General features: G+C 36.3%; 1 protein-coding gene across 4 annotated transcripts in view; it reads right to left on the bottom strand.

Annotated features, from left to right (window-relative positions):
* The window catches only part of LOC131694759 (palladin-like), a 43,299-nt gene extending 26,420 nt beyond the window's left edge, over positions 1–16,879 (bottom strand). The window contains exons 1-3 of one of the 4 annotated variants that reach the window (XM_058983251.1): positions 15,589–16,879; positions 14,763–15,539; positions 14,148–14,671 (exon numbers count right to left, since the gene is read on the bottom strand). In XM_058983251.1, coding sequence (XP_058839234.1) covers positions 14,619–14,671; positions 14,763–15,539; positions 15,589–16,849 — 2,091 coding nt within the window. In that variant the 5' untranslated portion in view covers positions 16,850–16,879 and the 3' untranslated portion in view covers positions 14,148–14,618. Of the gene's footprint in view, positions 1–14,147; positions 14,672–14,762; positions 15,540–15,588 lie in introns of those variants that run through there. The other 3 variants (XM_058983252.1, XM_058983253.1, XM_058983250.1) reach the window with 3 other exon arrangements.
* Positions 16,880–24,871: the final 7,992 nt, after the last annotated feature.

Raw genomic sequence — 24,871 nt, 5'->3', positions numbered from 1 at the left:
ACTACAATAAGCGGTAGACGCTATGCATTTTCGGCAGCGGTGGCCGTGTGCGGATTTGTCGGGTACCAGCATGGTGTCACAGAATGATTTGCAAAGTGGGTGCGCGGGGTGGTTTGGATTTAATTCAATACGGTGTGTGCTTGTAACTTGTTAATCCATGTTTACGGCGCTTTGTAGCTGCGTAGGGTAAAGAGCCAATTGGTTTTCATATTTCGGTTATATGTTTTTTATCAGTAAGGCATCTGACAACGTGCTTCTGTAGTTATTGCACTGTTCAGCAGCGTAGTATTTTATATAGGAGAGTACACTCAGATTTTTTACGCGGATTTTGAAATTTACGCGGTTTTCATTAACGCGTTTTTTTTAAATTTACGCGGTTTTTATTTACACGGCCTGTATCCCCTGCGTGAAAAATCTGAGTGTAATTGCATCGGAAACAATCACATTCCCAGCAGAACTTTTTGTTTTCTAATTTCAAGTACTTTTGTTTCGTACTGCACACAACGGAAAATTTTAAAACAGAACTTACCGTCCCAGCAGCAGTTGAAGCGGGTGTTCTTTTTCGATTCAAATTCAAGCCATGTCTTAAGCGTTACTGGACTTAAAATTGTTTTCCCAGTTTAACCAGTCAGAATATCTGTCCTACCCTATGTATTTAAAACACAGTTCTAATTGCGTTTTAAGGTATACAACAAATACGGTTGGGTATACTAATTTAAATTTTAAAATAAATCTGTTTTAAATTATGAAACAAACCGCTGTACTGAAGATATAATTATGTCAGTCCTATTACCACATAAAACACCTATATAACATAAAACGCTGCAGAATTGGTTTAATAATACAACGTTTAGACTACAGAGTTATAACACGTTTTAATAATTAGCAACAAAAAAAATGTCACCAAGATAGCATAAAAACCCGTTTTAACTGGTAGTGCGAACGTTGCATAACAATGTAATTTATCAAATAATTTCATTTTTCCACCACTAATCGATCAAGAAATACTTACACTTAAGATTGTTTACTTAAGTTCATTAGTACATTATTGAAAATTTAAATGGAAAATGAAATTTCATAATTTATGGAGAATCTGTATATTTCCGTTGGCGGGCGTGGGTTTCCTCATCACAGCTCTCAATATGGAACTTTTCTTTTGAATATATTTTCTGGACAGACCAGCCAATTTTTACTAGATGGATCAGCCCAATAATGCCAATCACCTAGTGAGATACTTGATTAATTAATAGATTACCGTTAAAAGACCTTCAATAAATTATGTTTTAATGGGGAGGGTATATAGCAAATTGTAACATATGAAAACAGGCGAGTGAACAAGAACGTGTGTCGATAAGTGTGATAGATAATAAAGCTATATTTTTAATGTCACCGTGGTCGTGTCCTGTACACAACCCTTTAATTTTTTTTTTCGAGAGTTGTCCTACTGGAGCTGTAGAGCTAGGTTCTCGGAAGGGCTCCCCGTCAGAATCACATACTACAATTTGCAGACGAGACAGGCAATGTCGCCCAATAAAACACTGCATTAGGCCAATTGTAGCGGGCCGTGATTCTGAATGTGATATTCAATGTACGGTTCAGGTATGTGCGGACGTAGGGACTCGCAATCGCATGTATCATCGCGAAGGGTTCGAGCATTTGTACGTTAACGTGTTCGATCGCGTGTGCGTTTGTATGTCGCGTATGCTAACGTGTATGTAACCTCGCGTATATAAAATCTATTTTATAACCGTGTGTATTTCGCATATTCGCGTGTGTTCTTTGGATAATCGTGCGCGGACCGTGAATCTAATACTTTATATTTGGTGTACGGCTCAGATGTTAAATGAAAGTGAGATCTTCCATATCACGAGTTCCCGGCGATGTCGCCGTAGAGCGTGTGGTCTAGTGGATATGAGCTTTATTTTTTTGATTGGTCCAACTGAATGTATGGACCTAAATTACTAGAATGAAGGCTAAATATTTCCGGACGTGACCGATTCATGATCGCGCGCGTTTGCGGATTCGCGTTCGTAACTTCCTAAGTACTAAAACGTTCACATAATTACCGGAGTGTTATCAAGTTTGCGCGATAGTGGGCATAGGTGTGCGTAGATGATCGCGAAGGGCTTAAGCGTTCGTATGTTGACGTGTTTGTCGCGTGTGCTCGCGTGTATGTGACTTCGCGTGTATAAATTTTGAAACCCTGCAGCCATTGATATATTCGCGGACCGTCATTCTGATATTTTGTTCGGTGTACGGATCACATTCTGACAGGGAGTGAGTTATCCCATATCACTAGAGTTCCCGGTCATGTCGCCATGGAACGTTTTGTCTAGTGGATATGGGAGCGATTTTTTTTTTACTTTTTCAATTTTATTTATTTTTTTTTAAATAAACATGGACCTAGACTGTTGGTACCGAGGATAGAGACTTCCGGACGATTCCGATTCATGATGGCGCAAACGCGGGAGTTTGTAGATTAACGCTTGAGATCGGGTTGGTAAGTTTATGAGCGCTGAGACATTAACCTTATCACCGGGGTATAATCATGCTTGCGAGTTGGTGGGCGTAGGTTGTTTAGAAAATCGCGAGGGGTTCTAGCGTTTGTACGCTAACGTGATTTTCTAACATATTTGCGTGTGTTGTGTGTTCTTGAATGGTCGCGCGAACCGTGAGTCTGATATTAAATTTTCGGTGCGCGGCCAGAATTCTGGCAGAGAGTGGGATCCCTTATATCGATAAGCTTCCCGGTCATGTCGCCATGAGACGTGCCGCCGAATAGGTATGAGCGTATTTGCCCAATTGGTCCAGCTGAAGGCTTTGACCCAGGCTTCTGGGATCAAAGATAGACCTCCGGACGTGACCGATTCGCAATCGCGCGCGAGGGCATTTTTGTAGGATCCCGCTTGAGACCGCGTTTGAGAATGTGTGAGTGTTAAGATGTTGGCTATCACCATCTTTGCTGACCCAGCTGAAGGCGTGAGTAGAATGGCAGTATAGGATTCGAAAAGAAGAGATAAAAGACAATATATGAGAGACGCAATAGATAAAACAGGTACAAGATACAGCTAAAGTTATGATCATCACATGAAAGACATACATTAGTACTTCAAACACTACTAATACTTGAATACCCAACCACCACACATAGCACATCCTATCTCAATTATCTATTTGTTACTAGTTGATTGTTGTTTATGAGCGGGTGAATAGAAGAAAGATAAAGAACAGAAAAAAGGCTCCTATCAGCCCTCCCGGCCTCCTCGATACACCACTATCGAGGCGTATTGTAATCAACATCTTGAAGCGGGCTTCTTATATAAATAAAATCTTGCGTTATAATGATTGGTGAATTATTAACATAAGAACTAATTAACCTCTAGTAGTAGCACTTGGTGCAAATAGAAACCAAAAAGAGCGAAGGGTCCTTATATTTAGATAATTCTATTTAGTCTATTGTGGCTTGATGATGTTTACAATACTGTCAATCCTCCTGCGAGAGGGATAAAGAAATAGATATTAATAGAGAATAGAATAGATAAGATAATAGATAACACAGAAATAGATATTACATGCATCTAAACTACTTTTAGGTGTTTGGTGATGTGGTTCACGTGGATTGGATTTCTTCAAAAACTACGTGTTTCAGCTTATTAAGTTGATCTAGTTGAGCATTAACTAGTGGCTGAACAGTATGTTTAAGAGAAGGTTCCATCCATAAGAGATTGTCATCTCTGTTTCTGAAAACAGCGAATCCGATTCGTTATAAACGAGTGTTACTCGCCATCTTCACAAGCCAGAGCGACAGAGCGATTTAAAAGATAAAAACACCCACCTTCAGTCTGATCATCTCTTATAGATGACAGTCCATCGATCCGAATCGAATGACTCGATCACTATGCTCAAGATCAAATGAGTCCCCGAACAACTGAACCAGCATGTTCCCCCATTTTAAAGTAGAAACATCCATATCAGCCGCCCGCCAAAACACTCGATCGAATGATTATTAGTCATGAGATTCAGAGATCAATGAACCAGCACTCGCTCGGATCTCCCACTCTTATCGACCAAGCAAGAGTACGCGCCCATTAGGCTCATCACCCAAGCCCAGGGTATTTTCGAAAAAAATACAATTGTAAATATAATCCAAAATCAACATTTGCGTAATTTCAACCAAACATTTAGGTAGAGTTTGGATTAAACCAAGTATACATGCAAATCTTCTCACCAACCAGTAATCAAACGCGTCTACCAAATTGAGTCGAGGTTTTCGACTGCGGATCGAATCCCATTTCTATAGGCACTAAATCGTTAATTTAAAGAGTCGGCATGTCAAACGTAAGAAGAGAGAAAGGGTGGGTACGTTATTGAAAGTTATTTTTTCTTTTGCTGTGTCGATAAAGAAGGGAAGAGTTTTTTTAAAAAAACACGGCTCTGTTAACATTGCTTACAGCCATTAAGGGGCTTCTGAATATGTTTAGTATGCGAATATACAACATGTCTAAAGCCATTGAATAATGTTTCGTGGTCTCTTAGGTATATTCGTTACCCCTAACCTTACCACTTCCCCAATCCTTCCCATCAGGGAAATCATGAAAAGACGATTCATGGCAAGGCACAAATCTCCGATCAACATGGGGAACGTACCATTTGAGCTAGATGCAACTGATTCCTGATTCCTGAGTACCCACAAATTGACAAACGCGTAGCTATTGCAATATTACCGGATTTGGATACCACGGAATAAGAAGCTATCGAAATTCACATGTCTGGCACGCTATATGTGGACGTGGCAATATGAGACAACCGGGGACTAATAGAAACCAAGACATACATACTGAACTAGAGGGCTTAGGTTTAAAAGGGCCCGGCAGTAATACAAGCCTTGGGGCCCGACGCGGCTCTCGACGGCCCTGTGTGTCCGATCTATCCTGTAGAAGTTTGTCCCAAGTATTGTAGTGTGTCTTGTGTCCGCATATCCTGGTTTTTAGCATATTTGACGTCATTCCTATGTAGCATGAACTGCACTGTTTGCATGGAATACTGTAAATAACATTGCTGTGGTGATCGGCTGGAACGGGATATTTAATTTTTGTGTAGAATTGTCCAACTGTTTTTATGTTTCTATGTGCAAGTTGTATGTGTTTGTAGTCGTTTTTCAGGTGTTTTCCAATTTGGTTTGATAAGTATGAAATGTATGCTAATGACCGGTAAGTACAGCGCAAATTCGTTAGTTGGGTGTTCGCTAGTTGGGCTGTTCGTTAGTTCGGTGTTCGCTAGTTGGGGCATGCCCCAACTAAAAGACACTCTTATGTCAAAACTGAAAGTCAAAAACTGATTGACGTTTGAATGTCATTGATTTCAAGGGGTTCATCGGTTGATTTCTGTGGCGATCCAGAAAAAATCATACTTTGAAATTCAATGGAATTTTATTTTTTGAATTCATATTTCGGAATGACTTTAGTGAAATAAATGTGTTAAATATTTCGCTTCTTCCATTCAACATCAATTAGTTTGAAGGTCATCTCTGATGTATTCAATCACATTATCCAATCTTTTTTAGCTAGTAACAACGTAGTATGTTTGTGCTTTATCGGCTTTTTCCCGACGGTGTATCCATTTCCTGTTTTATGTGAAGGAATTTATCAAAAAATAATTGATGGCAAAAAGAACACTAATGACATACTTTGTCACAAAAAAAACAACTTTAAACTGGAAGGAAACAGCCAACTTTTGTGAAATGTAAAATATTTCTGTTTATTTTTTATGAAAGAAAACAAAAAATCTGCGTTTCCCTTGGGTAATTTTTGTCAGCTGTCAGTTGCCCCAATTAACGGATACGATTCGCTAGTTGGGGCGCAGTCGTGACCCAACTAACGAATTTACGCTGTAGTTTGCAGGTTTTTATCGGTAGTCTGAAGGGTGAGTATGTTGCGTTCGTGCATCCTATTGATGAGTATGTGTCAAAGTTTTTTTGGGTAGTTGTTAAGACTGAGTGGTTTATCTATGATGATTATTTTGTCGTCGTCTCGCAGGTTGGATGACAAATAGTTGACTCGATGAATAAAATTGTTGCCCATGTTTATCTTTTGATGGAGCGGATGGAATGAATTGTAATTCAAAAATCTGCCACTTGCGATGGGTTTCATGTACCACTCTGTTTTGATCTGTTGATTCTGTTGTCGTATTAGCATCATGTCTAAAAACGGTATATATATATATATATATATATATATATATATATATATATATATATATATATATATATATATATATATATATATATATATATATATATATATATATATATATATATATATATATATATATATATATATATATATATATATATATATATATATATATATATATATATATATATATATATATATATATATATATATATATATATATATATATATATATATATATATATATATAATATGAATACCTAACAGCTGATTTTAATGCACCCGTGCAGAAGATAGTCAACATTACAGCATTCGAATTACCAGTCTAAGTGTATTCTACTTCTCTTCGGTTATGTCTTTGACATTACCTAACGTGCTCGTGTACAAACGACAACACCAAAACACCTGAAATTACGTCGGTACATTGATGACCTAATACCCCACCAAAATCACTATAGATGTCGCTACTGCGCATAATAGCCTTTTCATAAAAGGCACTCCGTCAACCGGCCCCGGTCACCCCTACTCATCTGGAAACTTGGGAACAAAACTAGCAGTTGAACTTTGCCAGACATGTATCTCGGTGTGGACGTTTGAAAGTTTCGAGGTGGGCCTGAAATTTCATTTGCATAAACGCATCGCAAGTGATGTACGTGAGGGTATATATATATATATATATATATATATATATATATATATATATATATATATATATATATATATATATATATATATATATATATATATATATATATATATATATATATATATATATATATATATATATATATATATATATATATATATATATATATATATATATATATATATATATATATATATATATATATATATATATATATATATATATATATATATATATATATATATATATATATATATATATATATATATATATATATATATATATATATATATATATATATATATATATATATATATATATATATATATATATATATATATATATATATATATATATATATATATAGTGGACAAAAAAATACCGTTTTTAGACATGCTGCTCATACGACAACAGAATCTATAGATCATAACAGAGTGGTACATGAAACCCATCGCAAGTGGCAGATTTTTGAATTACAATTCATTCCATCCGCTCCATCAAAAGATAAACATGGCCAAAAATTTTATTCATCGAGTCAACTATTTGTCATCCAACTTGCGAGACGACGAAAAAATAATCATCATAGATAAACAACTCAGCCTTAACAACTACCCAAAAAAAACTTCGACACAGACTCATCAATAGCATGCACGAACGCAACATACTCACCCTTCAGACTACCGATAAAAACCTGCAAACTACTTACCGGTCATTAGCATACATTCCATACTTATAAAACCAAATCGGAAAACACCTGAAAAACGACTACAATCACATACAACTTGCACATAGAAACATAAAAACAGTTGAAAAATTCTACACAAAAATTAAATATCCCGTTCCAGCCGATCACCACAGCAATGTTATTTACAGTATTCTGTTGAAATTATATGAACCAGGCAATTTCCATTACAGTATTATACATACAGCGTATCGCTACATACACACTCAATCATATGTAGTAGGGCATTGCAAAAAAAATTTTTTTTGAATTCTCGAAGGCCCTCCCTCTCATATTGTGACAAATGTCAAAGTAAGCTCAGATGCCAAATTTCACATCATTTGGACAATTTTAGACCCCCGACCACTTCGCTTGAAATTTTTTGAAATTGGTGCTATGGGAAAATATGGAGGAAAAACACATTAAATGGAATAACTTTTGAAGTAGCAATCAGAAAATTAAAATTTATACCTCTTTTGGAAGGAAATAATCTTAGTATTTGAATGGAGATATATTTGTTTCTAGAAAAATACGGGAAAGTGGGGTACTGGGTCATTTTGGCCCCAAAATCCCCTATTTTTAATGATTTTTCTGCTCCGTGATGCAAATCATACATATTTTGTAGTTTTTCTAATGTGACAAAATTTAAGAAATCGAACGGAACCCTTTTGACCTTAGTCCGAATACGAGAAGTTGGGGTTAAATGGCCTTTTGTCATTCATATTAAACTTCATCATTTTCTCGTGAATATATCTCTATTATTCTTCACTCAATTTTCATAAACTATACCTTGTTGAACGTGGAAAATCCTTAGGATTATAACAAAAATAGATTCGTTACCGGTAAAATTCAGGAACATCAAATTATCTGACATATAGTGTCGATTTCACATTTTTATCATAAAATCGAACATATTAACTCCATTTAACAACAAAATTCTTATTTAATTTACTACTTTTAGTGTAAAATATGCTTAGGGATCACATGAGAAAAGTTTCATTCCTGGAAAAATAGGGGGAGGTGAGGTATTAGGACAAATAATGAAAAAATGAGATTTGTAGAGTAAATATCAAAAAGTTTGATGTTTCTGAATTTTACCTTTAACGTTTTTATTTTTGTTCTATTCCTCAGAATTTTACACGTTCAATAAGTTACATTTTATGAAAATTGATTGAAGAATAATATAGATATATGCATGAGAAAATGATAAAATTTAATATGACTGACAAAAAGCCCTATAACCCCAACTTCTCGTATTCGGACTAAGGTCAAAAGGGTTCCGTTCGATTTCTTAAATTTTGTCACATTAGAAAAACTACAAAATATGTATGATTTGCATCACGGAGCAGAAAAATCATTAAAAATAGGGGATTTTGGGGCCAAAATGACCCAGTACCTCACTTTTCCGTATTTTTCTAGAAACAAATAAATCTTTATTCAAATATTAAAATTATTTCATTTCAAAAGAGGTATAAATTGTAATTTTCTGATTGCTACTTCAAAAGTTATTGCATTTAATGTATTTTTCCTCCATATTTTCCCATAGCACCAATTTCAAAAAATTTCAAGCGAAGTGGGCGGGGGTCTAAAATTGTTCAAATGATGTGAAATTTGGCATCTGAGCTTACTTTGACATTTGTCACAATATGAGAGGGGGGGCCTTTGAGAATTCAAAAAAAAATTTTTTTGCAATGCCCTAATATGTAGTGAGTAGGGCAGACGAACAATCGCTAGTGCAACAGAGCGCTCAGTAGTCAGGACAGTGATAAGAAACCAATATTGTTATCAACAACTATTTCTGAGTTAATACAAAGTGTGTAAACAGTGATCTAGTGTCTATTGCGTGAACCTAATATCACACGGTTGCGGGAGAGTATTTAGAGTGAGTTTTCACTAGAATACGTTTCCCTTCGCTTCGTTGCTCATGTTCACTTTGGAGTTCTGGTAAGTTGGTCGTAGAAGTATGAGAGGGAATTCTTCTAGACTGTTTGACATTCTCCTACCATTCTACTCTCAACAGATTTTGAGCCCAGGATTGCATTATGGAGAATAAAACTCGTCGTTCGTTGGCACCGTTGTTCAGTGGTGAAGAGAAGTCGTTTCCCCTCTGGAAGGTTCGGATGGAGCAACATCTTAAACAGGATGGTTTATTGCACACGTTGGAAAGAACGATTGCGGAGGAAGATTTTGCGGAACCGGTGGCTGGCGCCACGGCAGCAGATGAGAATGCTCGTAAGAAGCTTAATTTGCGCATTAAGCAGGAAGATGCGGCCTTAAACGAGTTGTGGATGGCGCTGAATGACGACTCAATGAGTCACGTGCTTCAATGCAGATCAGTGAAGCAGGCCATGGAAAAGCTGCAGGAAGTTTACCAACCGCGGGGGGCGATTGCCATGATCGGGTTACGGTCAAAATTGTATTTATTGAGCAACCAACGATTCCAGACTTTAAGAGATCTGTTTGCTGCTCATCACGATATTGTGCGTCAGCTTGAGAGCATGGGAGAGGCAGTAGATCACATGGAGCAAATCCGTACACTCCTTGTTACCATCCCTGAGCAGTTTAAGCGTTTGCTGGGCGCGTTGTCGGTGATACGTAAGCAGGATCTAGAGACAATGTCACTGGAACAAATTAAACGTATTTTTTTGGATGCTGATGAGGCTATACCAAAAGAAACCGGGTTGTCGTCCCAGACAGCTTTTATTGGACAGAAGGTCTGGCAGAACCAGAATACGAAGCGCAAAGCTGGCCACAAGCGTCGAAATTGTTTCCAGTTCAAGAAGAAATTTCTCAAGGAGAAGAAATCAATCAACAATCTTGCCGGTGCCATTTCAAATGTGGCATTGATGGCTCAAGTTGGTGCTGGAGCAAATGATAGGGTAACAGAGGTAGATCGCCTGAACGGTTTTAAAGTGAGGATTCCTCTAGAACGCATAAATATGGTTCGCGTGAAGCAAATTGAGGAGGATAAGCTGAGGGACAAAAGGGTTCAGGATACGTCATTTAATGAGTTACCTGTAACATTGCCTCGTGAAATGAGATATTTCAACCATTTGTGGGAAGTGACAGGAAATGAGCAGTCGATTTCAATGGCTAATGGTGATAAAAAAAATTTTTTTCTTCGATGAAAACATGTTACGTAACGATCTAGTTAACACTCCCTCCCCCCTATGTCACAACTTGTCGTACCCCCTCCCCCCCTAAAAGCGTTACGTAATTTATGAATGGTCCCTTACGTGCTCGATGTAAAAATGGATGAATGTTTGAGGCAAACGAATGATTGTGCGAATTTGGGTAAAGTTGCAAGGAATATGCATGTTTGGCATCAACGGTTTGCTCACTTGGGAGAAACAAATTTGAAAAAGCTAGTGCAGAATAATATGGTGAAAGGGCTCGATATTAAACTTAAAAGTGAGGTGCTTAATCCTATTGTATGCGAAAGTTGCATAATAGGTAAGCAATCACGAGAAGCGTTTAATAAAGACGGGAAGGGTCGTTCAAAGAGGCCATTAGAATTGATCCATAGCGACGTTTGTGGGCAAATGACAGAAAAGACATATGATGGGTTTAGTTATTATGTCTCTTTTATTGATGATTTCACTCATTTCGTGATAATTTACTTAATCAGAAATAAGAGTGATGTGTTTCAGAAGTTTGTGGCGTATGAAGCAATGGTTACTGCTCAATTAAATTCGAGAATTTCCATGTTAAGATCGGATAATGGTGGCGAGTATTTTGGTAAAGAATTCATGGCCTTTTGCAGTGGCAAAGGGATCCAAATGATACCTACCGCACCATATACTCCTCAACAAAACGAAGTGAGCGAGCGTATGAATCGCACTCTGATGGAAAAAGCTGTAACTATACTACATGAAAGTGGTATGCCGTATGCCTTGTGGGGAGAGGCGGTTTATGTCTCTGCTTATTTGACAAACCGAAGCCCCACCAACGCATTACCAAAATGCAAAACGCCTTATGAAATGTGGTTTAAATGCAAGCCAGATGTTAGTAAATTGAGAGTGTTCGGTTGTATTGCCTATGCGCATATAAACAAGGTGCATCGTAGCAAGCTGGATGAAAAGAGCAAGATTTTGGCTATGGTCGGCTATAGTCCAAATGGTTCCCGTTTGTGGAATGATAATAGGAATAAAATTATCGTTTCAAGAGACGTTATTTTTGATGAAGGAAAGTTTTATTTCGATAAGAAAAATGAGAGTTCGAACGAAAACGTAAATGCGAATAAAAGCATAGAGAGAAGTGATGAGATGCTTGAGCAAGATTTAACGAAATCGCTAGAGGTGTCTAAGAATCTAAATGAAGAGGTAAATAATGATAAAGAAGATGAGGATTTCTTAGAAGCGGAGGACGAATCTGAAGATGAATTTGAAGATAGTTTCGAAAATGATTCTGTGGATGAAATGGAATCTGAGGTGTTACGTCGAAATCAAAGATCCCGACGAGCACCTGTTTGGCATCGGGACTATTCTATTAATTTTGAAAACAGTTTCTTAGTTGCAAATATTGAAGGAGAAATCCCATAAAATATTGAAACTTTAATGAAATGTGATGATTGGCCAAAATGGAAAGCTGCTATCGATGAAGAAATGGCTTCTTTATTGGAAAATCAGACATGGACCTTGGTGAGTTTCATTCCAAAAGGAAGGCGACCTATCAATTCCATGTGGATATTCACAATAAAAGACGATGAGTCTAATAAGTATAAAGCTAGGCTTGTTGCAAAGGGCTGTTCGCAACGCCCAGGATTGGACTATGGCGAAACCTTTGCTCCAGTGGCCAAAATGTGTACAATACGAACAATGCTTTCAATGGCTGTTAGAAATAATTTATTAATTCATCAAATGGACGTTACGACGGCTTTTCTTAATGGGTCATTAACAGAAGATGTCTTTATGAGATTACCTCCTGATATGGATGGAAATATAAATATGTGTAAATTAAACAAGAGTATCTATGGGCTTAAACAATCCAGTAGAACGTGGAATTTGAGGTTCAATGAAATTATTACTCAGTTGGGTTTTACAAGGCTTGAGTCCGATACTTGTCTTTACATTTGTAAAAATCATGGTTTGTTTATCATAATATATGTTGATGACGTACTTATTATTGGTAAAGATGTAAAGATGATAAAATGGTTAAAACACAATCTTTCCAAACGATTCAAAATGAAGGATTTAGGGGAAGTTCATAACTTTCTTGGCCTAGATATCCGACGTAATTTTGAATCGGGCTGGATGATCTTGTCTCAAGAGAGATATATTTCGAAGATCCTAAATAAATTCGGGATGACTGATTGTAAATCGGTCTCCACCCCAGTAGATCCTAGTATGAAATGGAAGAAAAATATAGGACAACAGACCAGCGCACTGTAGTAGATAAGACCTGCATAGAAAAAAATATATAAATTGAGCATACAAAAATATCTTTTCATTGAATATGGCTGGCAAAAAAAAAGAAAATAGTCATCCCTATTATTTGTAAACGACACGATTCGAGCATAAAGTAGGAAGGTGCCACCAGAATAGAACTTCAATACGTTGTCCCGTTGTAATGTGTGTGCTTTGTAAAGTGTAATTTCGAAGCTCTGGAAACGAGAGGGAAAAACTGAGCGATAAAACGACAGAGCGATGGGTGTGCGACGGTGTGGGTTGCAGTTGAACATATTTACCTAAGCGAGCTGTCCCGTGAGTAAGTGTGTGTGGCTGACGGTTTGAAATCTTATGGGAAACGAGAGGGAGAAACCGAGAGAAAAATAAAGATTGATGGATGCGAGACTGGTGGAGTGGTGGCGTGCTTTATATTGTCAACTGAGCGAAAGCTTTGTCGACGTGTATGTTTTTAGTTGTGAGAGTTGGAAATGAGAGAAGGGAATAGTAAATCCTTCGGTTTTGTGAGCAAGTGTGAGTGTATTGAATGTGGCAAAGAAAGTAGGCACGCGATTATTAGGCAGTTTTTCGAGCACAGTTGGTGGGTCAAGACGCTTGGGCCGGCAGTTGCAGAGAAATGATTCGCAAGGAATGCGACACGCACCTTTCAAGGTCTTGCTGGGTTGTTTACAATATTTAACATTAGTGAGTAGACCCGACATTACGTTTGCGGTCAGTCTGTTTAGTCGATTTCAGAATAACCCGGATGATTCCCATTGGAATGGACTTAAGCGGATCTTGAGATATTTACAAGGCACTCGTAGTCTATGCTTGGTCTATCGAAGAATGAAGGACAAGGAGACACTTTTGGGATACGCTGACGCGGATTTCGCCAATGACGAGGAAGATAGGCGCTCGATATCTGGAAGCGCATTCATGGTATTTGGAAATCTGGTGTCATGGGGAACGAAACGGCAACAACTCGTCTGCTTACCATCGACGGAGGTAGAGCTGGTTTCTCTTTGTGCAGCATCGAAGGAAGGAATTCGGTTGTCAAGAACATTCACAATATTTAAGGATAACATACCGTGCACAAAAATTGCAGAAGAGCCCCGTGACCACCAGAGAACTAAGCATATTGACGTGAGGTATACGTTTCTACGTGAACAAATTCAAATGAAGAAGATAATTTTAAAATACGTGCCTTCAGAAAATCAAGTAGCAGATGTATTTACTAAATCACTTACAAAAACAAAGTTTTCAAACATGATTGAAATGTTAGGAATGAAAATTGAGGGGAAGTGTTGAAATTATAGGAACCAGGCAATTTCCATTACAGTATTATACATACAGCGTATCGCTATATACACACTCAATCATATGTAGTGAGTAGAGAAAACGAACAATCGCTAGTGCAACAGAGCGCTCAGTAGTCAGGACAGTGAGAAGAAACCAATATTGTTATCAACAACTATTTCTGAGTTAATACAAAGTGTGTAGACAACTCTAGTGTCTATTGCGTGAACCTACTATCACACGGTTGCGGGAGAGTATTTAGAGTGAGTTTTCACTAGAATACGTTTCCCTTCGCTTCGTTGCTCATCTTCACTTTGGTGTTCTGGTAAGTTGGTAGTAGAAGTATGAGAGGGAATTCTTCTAGACTGTTCGACATTCTCCTACCATTCTACTCTCAACATATTCCACGGTCTACAAAATAAAATGATAAAATCTACTACAAATGATAAAATCTACCTAAATTTAATTACGTTCGCAAGAACCGTTAAAATGATAAGGAAAATTTTTTGCTGTCTAGAGTATACCTTTTATAGCTTTCGTGAAAGTTGGAGGAGTCATTTCCCCGGTTGCAAGTTGAATAACTTTCAGGAGGCACGTTGATTTTATTTCATTATAATTGTTCTTCGCAGTGCATGTATATTCGCCAGCATCTGATGGAAGAACATCTTTGATGACAATTTGAGCAATCACTCCACTATTGAGCAGTTTAATGCGTTCACAAAAATCAATCATTTTTCCATTTTTTTGCCATTTCAAAATTGCCTCAACTCCATTGACCGAGCAAATCATTTTCACTTTCTGCCCTATTTGTGCAGTAATATTGTTCAACTGTCCTGCCCATGATAGTTTGTTTTTTGAATTACGAATAACATACGATTCTTCTTTGTATGGTTCCATTGGTACTTGCGATCGTATGACTTTTCCAATAGTAGTTCGATCATCTGCTAATTTTATTTTCTGTTTTTCAGACAGTTTTTCCTCAGTGCTGATTTTTCTAGCTGCGTGATGCATTCCAGGAAGGTGAATAAAGTGTACTTTATCAGTAAACTCAACTTCGTGTGCAATACTCACAACACCTGCGGAATTTTTCGCGATGCATGTATAAACTCCACTATCTGCGATAGTAGGGTTATAAATATTTAATTGAAAAATCTCGTTGCCTTCATAGGTTGCCCGTATCCGCTCATCCAGTACAATTTGTTCTTTTTCTTTTAGCCAAAGTATGTCAGGCATCCACCTACTATGCTTGAAAGTGATTTGACATTCTATAATTAAATCATTCAATGGATGATGATAGTAATCTGAAACAAAAAAATTAGTTTTGTGCGGAAAGGAATTGTTGTCGACTACCTCTGATTTTTATAATTACAGGAATTTCCATTTTTTCTATTGTAACTTCGTAAACCTGAACATTTGCGGACGAGCATACTTCCCCGCCTCTATTTTTGGCAATGATTGTATATATACCTTCGTCGGATTTCTGAATATCCTTAAGAATTAATGAATGGAGACCGTCAATCGTTGTTGTATTTAACTTGGATGTTCTTTCAACAAGCTGATCGTCTTTAAGCCACCTAGCTGTTGTTTCGAAACCAGCGACTGAACACTGAAGTTTTATCTCGGATCCTATTGGACCGGCGCGATCTGTTAAATTTGTTAAGAATACAGGGGATCGCTTTGCCAATCGTTCTTTCCTAAATTCATCATCCTTTTCCTTCTCTGTTAGTTCAGGAAGATCTTTTTCCGTATTTTTATAAAACCATGCTGTATCATCATCGTCATCAGCATTGTATGTTTTCCATAAAGAAGGATCCACTAGCTCTTCAAACGATTCATCAGAAGATGATTCTAATTCCTTCTCACCGGATTCTTTTTCTTCTTCTTCGTCATTATCGTCTAAAGGTTTGTTTTCTTTTATTTTAAATTCTTTCGGCATATCTAGATCTTCTAATGCGATGGTTTGTAAATATTTTTCATCTAGATTTGCATTGCCGATGGTAATAGTATCGGTATGATCGGAATTATTTGGCTCATCTGTTATCGTCTGTTCGGTAAATATAGTAACTGGTTCAGTGTCAACTTCTGTTTTAAGTTGTGTTGCCGAAACAGCTTGTAATATATTTTCAGGGACTGCTGAAAATTGTTGATCTTGCAATGAATATTTTGTATCATCTAAATCTAAGCAAATTGTATTTTCCGAATGTTCTTCTTCCTCTATCACTACTACTTCAATTACTTGTTGTGTGGAAATATCATTGCATGCTGCCTCATCTATTACACATTCCGGCGAAAAAAAAAGTGATACATATTCATCCACCCTTGTAATCCCACCAGAAATGTCCATGATAAGAGCCTTGTCTATTATGGCTTTTGATGAAGCCAGTTGCAAATTACGATCTCTCCCAATTTCGAAAGGAGATTTATCTCGAATGAACATAATTTCTTTACGCAGGGGATCGTTCGATTTTAACCGGGAAATGGATACAGATCGGGAATTCCTCTCACGTGCTGCCTCTCTAGATACGTCATCATTATGTTCTACACTCGTAAGGTTAGTAATCATCACTTCAGGAACCAGAGAACTTTTCTTTTTGCTACTTCTCACCATCATATTACTAACTAGTAGAAGCTATTCAACTGAGTTTTTCAACACAACTGGCAATGACCGTGAATAAGGCGCGTTTTATAATGTGGGGAGCGCATTGCTACGTATAAGTTATTTATAACTATGACCAAAATAGATTGTGTTTCGATCTACTACGAGTCATTCAAGCCTTTCGCTGCGAATAGACAGCTAGATACGAATGACTGGTGTTGTTTCCACATCTTATGAAATATCCAAACATCTGAAGCAGGTAGCTTTTAACCCTAGAACGTTCCACATACTTTTTCTACATTAGAACGTTGCACTGAGGTACAAACTAACCCCATGCGCTTGATCACAATTTTCAGAGGTAAAAATGCAAACAAAAGACAAGTGGGGTGGGGCTCCTATAGTTGAGGTGTACCAATAGTTGCAGTAGTGGGTTATACGCCAAACTAAGGTACCAACCATCAACAAATATTTTTTTATCGATTCATCGCACTAAAATTATGCGACAATAAAACTGTTATCCTGGAAATTTTCTCAAATAACTATTGAAAAAAATGATTTTCTTAGAATTTTGAGCTCCCTTGCACCTATAGTTGATATCGTGTACCTATAGTTGCAAGTCCCATAAGAAAGCAATGGGATTTGCAACAATATGAACCGAAATTAGCGATTGCACCACTATTGGTACATGTGTTCCTATAGTGGTACAAGCAGTTTTGAATACATAAATTGGTTATTAAACCATCTTTATATTTTTCCTATGAAGTAGAGACTGGAAGCTTTCGTTTAATGTATTGACATTGCCCATAGGTCTATTCATCGATTTTTTATCAAAAGTTTTCCTTAAGTATGCGACTATTGGTACATCCACCCTAGGGTTGACGCTCCCTAATTCATCTCAGCCCCTCTATTCATCTCATTGCGTGATTACTCAACTTTAAACCAAAAATACAACAATACGACTTTACAGAATCAACCTTATCCAAAGCAAAAAAAAAATCTTTGGAGTGTAAATAATATTTAAGCCGGCGCTAATCTATTCCGACAATGTGTTAGTGTCGGTTTCTGATGAGGCGAAGCCGAAACGCAACATAGTATGAAATAAGGATTTGTGCCCTCCTGTACAAAGACTGGTTTTTACCAACAAATTTTCACCCTAGTGAGAAATTTTGGTTTTTACCAAATTTTCCTCCTTAGGGTGAAATATAGCATAGTGCTTTCGCATAGGCCTGCTAAGCCAAGACAAGTTTCGGCTTCACTTGTGTCTCATCGGCATAAACAGAACTTCTGCTCGAACGGGACATCACGTTTGATCAGTCGTTTGATTGAAACACATAGTGTGTTTTAGTTTTAAGGGATTTGCGTCAAGCCGGCGCTAATCTATTCGGACAATGTGTTAGTGTCGGTTTCTGATGAGGCGAAGCCGAAACGCAACATAGTATGAAATAAGGATTTGTGCCCTCCTGTACAAAGACTGGTTTTTACCAACAAATTTTCACCCTAGTGAGAAATTTTGGTTTTTACCAAATTTTCCTCCTTAGGGTGAAATATAGCAATATTTTGGCATTTATCACATTCTCCAAATAGGCGCAATCAACTTACGATAATTTGAAAATAAACAACTCATTATTTTTGTTCGATTTCTTACCTTGAAATTAGCGATGAGACAAATTTCTTCATCGCTACTAGCTCAGGCTTCGCAATAAACACCGAAACCTTTCACCTAATTGCACATCAATCCACAGATAAATCACTATTACTGGCTCACAGAACGATTCGTTACTAAATCCCGAATAAATCACTCACTTCAGAAATTTGAAATAGTTTGTTTATGGGAAGAAAATGATGAGATGAATTTTTTCTAAATTATAATTTGAATTTTCCTAAAATCATCTCAAAATACTAATTATACACACACTAAAGCACGCACAATGTTGCCAAAGTGATTTATGCGATTGTTGATTTTCGATAACTATTTCAAACAGCATGTCGATAATTCACATAGTAATATACATCCAAATTTTATTAATTCATAACTATTAATATCATGGAAAAATTCTGATTGATAGCTTCAACTTATTAAGCCAAAATCATCAAATTTTGCATGAAATATAAATCTATCACAATGTCGATCATTTTCCATGTTGGTTTGTTTGGCCGCACTGATTTCGGCTTCTTTACGTTCTCCCTCCATAACAGTCTGTTTTATTGTGGTCACATGTAGGTCTTCTGTTCGTCAACCGTTCCAATTTGAGACCAATGTAGGACGGTTTTCAAGCACTTGTTTGCGATTTCTCAGTGGGTGGCATTAGGCGTTTCCCCATGCAATGATATTCATGAAAGGGCCTATGCTATAAAGTTTTAGATTGCATGTCGCAATTTTAAACATTTCAGCAAATGAAAACAATAGTTCAGGGGAATGTGCTTCCTCATAGTGCGCTGTTTTGTTTTCTAGGATTCAAGTCAGAGCAAGCTGCTTTCTTTGTTTACGTAGTACACAGAGTGTTTGTAAGGAGAGTAACGACAACTATGAAATAAGGAACAATGATTATCCACCAGGGTGAATCTAATCTAACAAAAGACTTCTCCAATCCATCTATTGTTAGGTATTGTTCCGTGTATGATAGTTGTCATTCGCTTTACACAAACTTTAATGATCCATACGAAAATAAGCGTTTCGTAGTTCGTGATTTATTATTGTGCCTCAAAACTGTAATGATGGTCATAGTGATAATCGGGTAATTTTCGATTTATTGATTTGATTTGGTTGATTAACCAAGATAATCAATTAAGATTAAGGTTCAAGTTACCTTTTGTCAGCATGTGTTAGATTTGAACGCAGGGTAGTATGGGTAGGAAAAAATATGTTCAGCTTTGCCACCAGAATATCCATTTAAACCTTTTCAAAACTCTAAAAGAGGAATATCAGCCGATTTATTAGATCACAACGATTCAAATCATACAAAAAAACTGCTGGAAAAACTATCCGTTTCGCTAAATGGTGCTTTTGAAAAAGGGGCTGTGATTTTTTGTCACACTACCACAGCGTGCTGGGGCACGCCACACAACTGCGCAATGAAAAAACCACAGCCACTTTTTCAAAAGCACCATTCAGCTAAACCGATGGTTTTTGCAACAGGTATTTTGCATGAATTGAATCGTGATGATCTAATAAATCGACTGATACTCTTCTTTTAGAGTTTTGAAAAGGTTTAAATGGATAATCTGGTGGCAAAGCTGAACACAATTTTTCTTACGCACACTACCAAGCCTTGAGGTAACTTGAGCCTTAATAATCGATTTGATAGTATTCTTATAGCCGTAAGCACAAAGCCGTACCAGCTGTTTTTAAACCGGACTAACTTTTAAACCGGCCTAAAATATTTGGTAAGCTTTAATCAAACGATGCTGTCATTTATATGGCTGCGTTCTGATCTGCGTTGCACGTCAATGTTAAAAAACAACAAATTCAAGTTAAAGAAAATGAGTAAATTCATTCCGATATTTTCTTGCAGTAAAATAGCTTTTCTTCGTCAAATATCTCGTTCCATAGGGTTTGAGAACAATTTGTCAACTTGTTGCCGATATGTTTCTGAACATAGAACTTTAACGTGTTGGATAGTTGAAAGTTGGTCGATGATGTGCAGTACTTTGTAGTGACATAATATGCACAAAAGAAAATAAATTGATATACTTATGCATGTTTTTATTCAGTTTGAATAGGCGCTCGTCGAGTTAGAGGTTAAACCATCGGTTGTAATTGGTGCCATGATAGTTATTTCTCGACAAAAATATGATTACTGGTTAAAACCCAACTGTCAAAATTCTCTTTGAAAGGAAATTCCGGACAGACCGTCGCTGGATAAACACAGTTCATAGCAGTTAATGGAAGAGAAAATTTTTCTCTTTTGTTTACTGCCAGCATCTGTGATTGGCGAGTAACGGTCTGTCCAGAATTCCCTTTCAAAGAGAATTTTGACAGTTGGCTTTTAAGCCGGAATTATATGTTTGTCGAGATTTCATACTTTGATTAAAAAATTGGTTAAAATATTTCAATTTAAATTTAAAATGAACTGTGAGTGTCATTCTAATTGAACATGATACCTATCGACGTGGGGGAGAACATTTATTTTCGTTTCAAGTGAATTTTCACAAGTTTGGAATAAAGATCAATTATCAATGAAGGTCTGCGAATTAAAATTATACACGTTTTTCAGCGAGGTTTAAATAAAAAGTAAACAAAGATCAAACAGAAAATTAAACTTTGACAGAATGATCATTTATATTCACAAGCGCTATATTTAATTTTTTTTCCACTGTGGCAGGCAGAATATAAATATATTTCTTTAATGCATCAATGCAAATTGGAACGATTTATGCCAAAAATCGAAATAAATATATTGATCACCGTTGTGTTCACAATAAATTTCAAAACATTTTTTATTCAGAAGTTTTATGTGATTTTATTCTTATTGGAACATTGCACATATTTAAAATCAATTACTTACTCTTAGCTTAGGGTATTTGTGGAGCTAATTTCTAAGCCGTTAACATTTTGATTCAATTTGCTAACGACCAGTGTAAGTAAATTCATAAAATATTGCATTTTACGATCTATATCCAATTGTCATTTGTTTGGATCTATCCCCTAAAAACAATAATTTTCTTCCGTTATTTACTTTCTTTGATGTGTTATACAATAGATTTATGGGCAATCATTCGTGAAAATATGTTATCGATTTATATTAACGAATTAAATGGTCCCGCTTATTCTCTTAGCGATAAGCAAAAAGAAAAGAATTAAAACAATTCTTATTGTAGTTCTGTTTCTAATTCCCAAAAACAACTTTGATCTGAATTGATTGAATAGATCTCAATTTATCCAAACGTGGTCTACTGTAACCCTGCAATTGGAATCAAGCGTGTAGAGAGAAGAAAAGAACGAGGAAATAAAAAAAAATGCAGGTAGATAAACACGGTAATAAAACTTTACCCATTTCATGAGCTGTCAAAAAATGGGTATTTTATTTCTTATAACAATTGGTGCTTTTTATTTATTTCACAACTACTCGATGAGATAATTTTAAGGGAGTTAACCTGCAAACTAAGGTTCGTAGCGGAAGCTGCAAATTACCGGCCTGCATCTGAGTAAGTGGCGGAAACGGAACATTTCGGCAATGCTCATAAAAACGGCTGTTTAAACTACTGAGGATGTTGCAAATATGCGTTTGGCATTTTTAGAGCAGCCAAAAGATCTAGCCATTAAAAATATATCCAGTTGGCGGTTTTATTTTGTTAAGTAGTTAAGGAGACAATAATGTGAAATGAATGTTATGTTATGTTTTTTTAATTCAGAAATAATTCTATTGACAGTATTTTTCATTCTGGCGTGATTTGCATGAATGGATATTTTTCACGCGTTTTGTTGTAACAGTTCTGCGAAAAATAAAGGGTAAAACATACCCAGGTTGACGTACAAGAGCTGTATTCATTTATGGATATGAACTCTTTACCCACTTAATGGGTTATTCCACTTTTATTGAAAATGCGTAGTTTTCCACGCATTAATTGGTATTTTATTTTATTAGTGTAGTTCGACAGTGCTTGTCTTTCCTTCCTGATAAACTGGCTTATTTATTGCCATCTTTATTGCGAGCAAATTCATCCAGAAGAAAGCCGAAGAGAGGATTGAAAATAACGAAATGTATGCAAGAGAAGCATGACAAATTTTTGCATATTTTTGTCTTCTTCCGGTAACATGATGCTGCCATTTGCATTGCTGCGTTCTGATCAGCAATACACGGCTATGTTAAAAAACTGTACAATAAAGTTAATTTAAAATTCACTGTTTATGCCATTTAATAGTCTGATTATTTCGAAAAAAAATTTTATTGCTCAATAAAATGGTGAATCGACATCTTGTTGAATGGGATTTATAACATAAGTATTGTATCAAATAAAATAATTTTTTCGAGTAATTTCATCACAAGATGGTGGCTCTGCAGCATTTTCACGTCATGCGCGTTTTTTGGAAGGGGTCCACGGTCGGAAATCTATCTCCCGTGATTTTTTACCTAGCACCAAAAACTAAAGTTTCTCTGATTCCTTATGTCAATAGCGATGTACATACGATTTTTTCGATAGTTTGATTTTAAGCGAAATTGCGCAGTTTTGAATGAAAAAACGTAGAGAATGTCATAAAAATCTACACAAAATCGTTAATCAATAAAAAGGTAAGCAATAAAAAATTTAATCCTGCGTACGTGACTAGAAAAATCAATTTTGAATATACTGTGAAAATTTCAAAGCGACCAAAAATCATTTGCTCGAGTTACATTTCCGGCCAGTGGTTTCGAGAAAAACGCGGTTAAGGTTTGCAGTACACATGGGTTATACATAAGCTGACCAACCCTGAAGAAAAAATCCGTACACTACTCCGCATCGAAGCGCGATCGTTCACCACGGTCAGGCACACAGTCTGCGAGGTGTACGGATTTTTTCGTCAGAGTGGTCAGCTTAGTTATACATAAGAAGCGTTGCGGCGAAATTGAAAATTATATTTTTGAATTGTTTTCGTTCTCCATGTTTTGGGATATCATTTTTTACATCCTAAAGCACATTTTAGACTAAGAAATAAAAAATCGATTGTTTTAAAATTCTACAGTGGAGTAACTGCTTAAACAATTTATTATTTAAGATCCATTATTGACTAAAACGTTATTTTGCTAATAATGGTGCATACTATCGAGAACGTTATAGAGTTGTATTGTTTGGGCCTAGCCACTCCAAGGGCTTGAAGAGCTTCTCTAACATTACACTTAGTAGTTTGTCAATTCAGACAAATCTAACTGTTCCAAATTAAATCAAATACTTATAGAAAAAGAGTGGAAGCTTACATCTTTTGAAAAGTTTGTATCAGTTGCTGTTATACAAAACCTTAAAAATTATTTATTTGCTTCAGATAATTATGTCGTCCATGGAATGGAAATTTGAAATTTTAGCCTGGTGGGGCTTATTGTACCATCCTACCCAACTAGTCTACTAACCACGCATATAGAATTTGGCAGACCTACTTTGCTGAAAATGAAGTAATTCAAATTATCAGCACGATTATCCAATCATGCCTGAAATACCAAAAATCCAGCAATTTTAATTAAGAAAAATTATAATTAGTTACTTCTTACAGTCTGCCATCTGTCTGATAATGAATTGATAATTATAAATTTACAAATTGAACCTGATACTGGATGCAGACAAAATTTCTTGGACCAATCGTTCTGAATTTTGCACAATTCTTCTTCTTCACATCATTGCCCAGGCAACTGCAAGAGCTTTTTGCAAACTGCTAATTATTATTATTTCACAATAACATGTTAATCGTTGTTTTAGCAATAATCGGACTTTGGTTTCAAAGTACTACGAAAAAATCAAAAATCGGCCAAAAAATAAAAGCTCCCTTAATTACTTGTGAAATGCTGTGAAAAACAACTATGCAAATGTCTCAACGTTCGTCCAGTAGATTTTGAGTTATGGTGTATACCGCAAAATAAGATTTCGATGTGGTGCCTGACTGAAAAGACAAAGAATCTATGCATCGAAAAAAAATTAAAGTATCCAATTTTTTGCCGATAATACCTTACACAACCCCCCCCTTAAGTTCCGACACGATTTAAGCGATTTTTCCGTATTCAACTTTTTGCGTCATTTTGCCAAGTCATCTGTCTAGTCTCAGCTTTCACAGATCTTTCATACCCCGTGCATATCTGTTCTACCATAAAGAATTAAACGAAAATTTGTACTACAGCGGAAATGCAAATCGTTCAAGATATGCTAGAAAATTATAAATTACGAAACAATACAAGCAAGCTCCGATAGCATTTTAATAACGATCAAAATACGGCTATATGGCATAGCTTCATTTACATTTTTTATTCAATCTTAGTTTTGAACTCTTTCAAAAGCAGTAAAAATATAAATAAACTTCCACTTGCTTATGGCACAGACGTCCATCTTAAGCATTCAACTTGTGTAAAATCTCTA

This window comes from Topomyia yanbarensis, unplaced genomic scaffold (genome assembly GCF_030247195.1).
Source record: "Topomyia yanbarensis strain Yona2022 unplaced genomic scaffold, ASM3024719v1 HiC_scaffold_138, whole genome shotgun sequence".
NCBI classification, from domain to species: Eukaryota; Metazoa; Arthropoda; class Insecta; order Diptera; family Culicidae; genus Topomyia; species Topomyia yanbarensis.
Note: the sequence above shows the minus strand (reverse complement) of the source record. Positions and strands in the feature narration are given on the sequence as shown.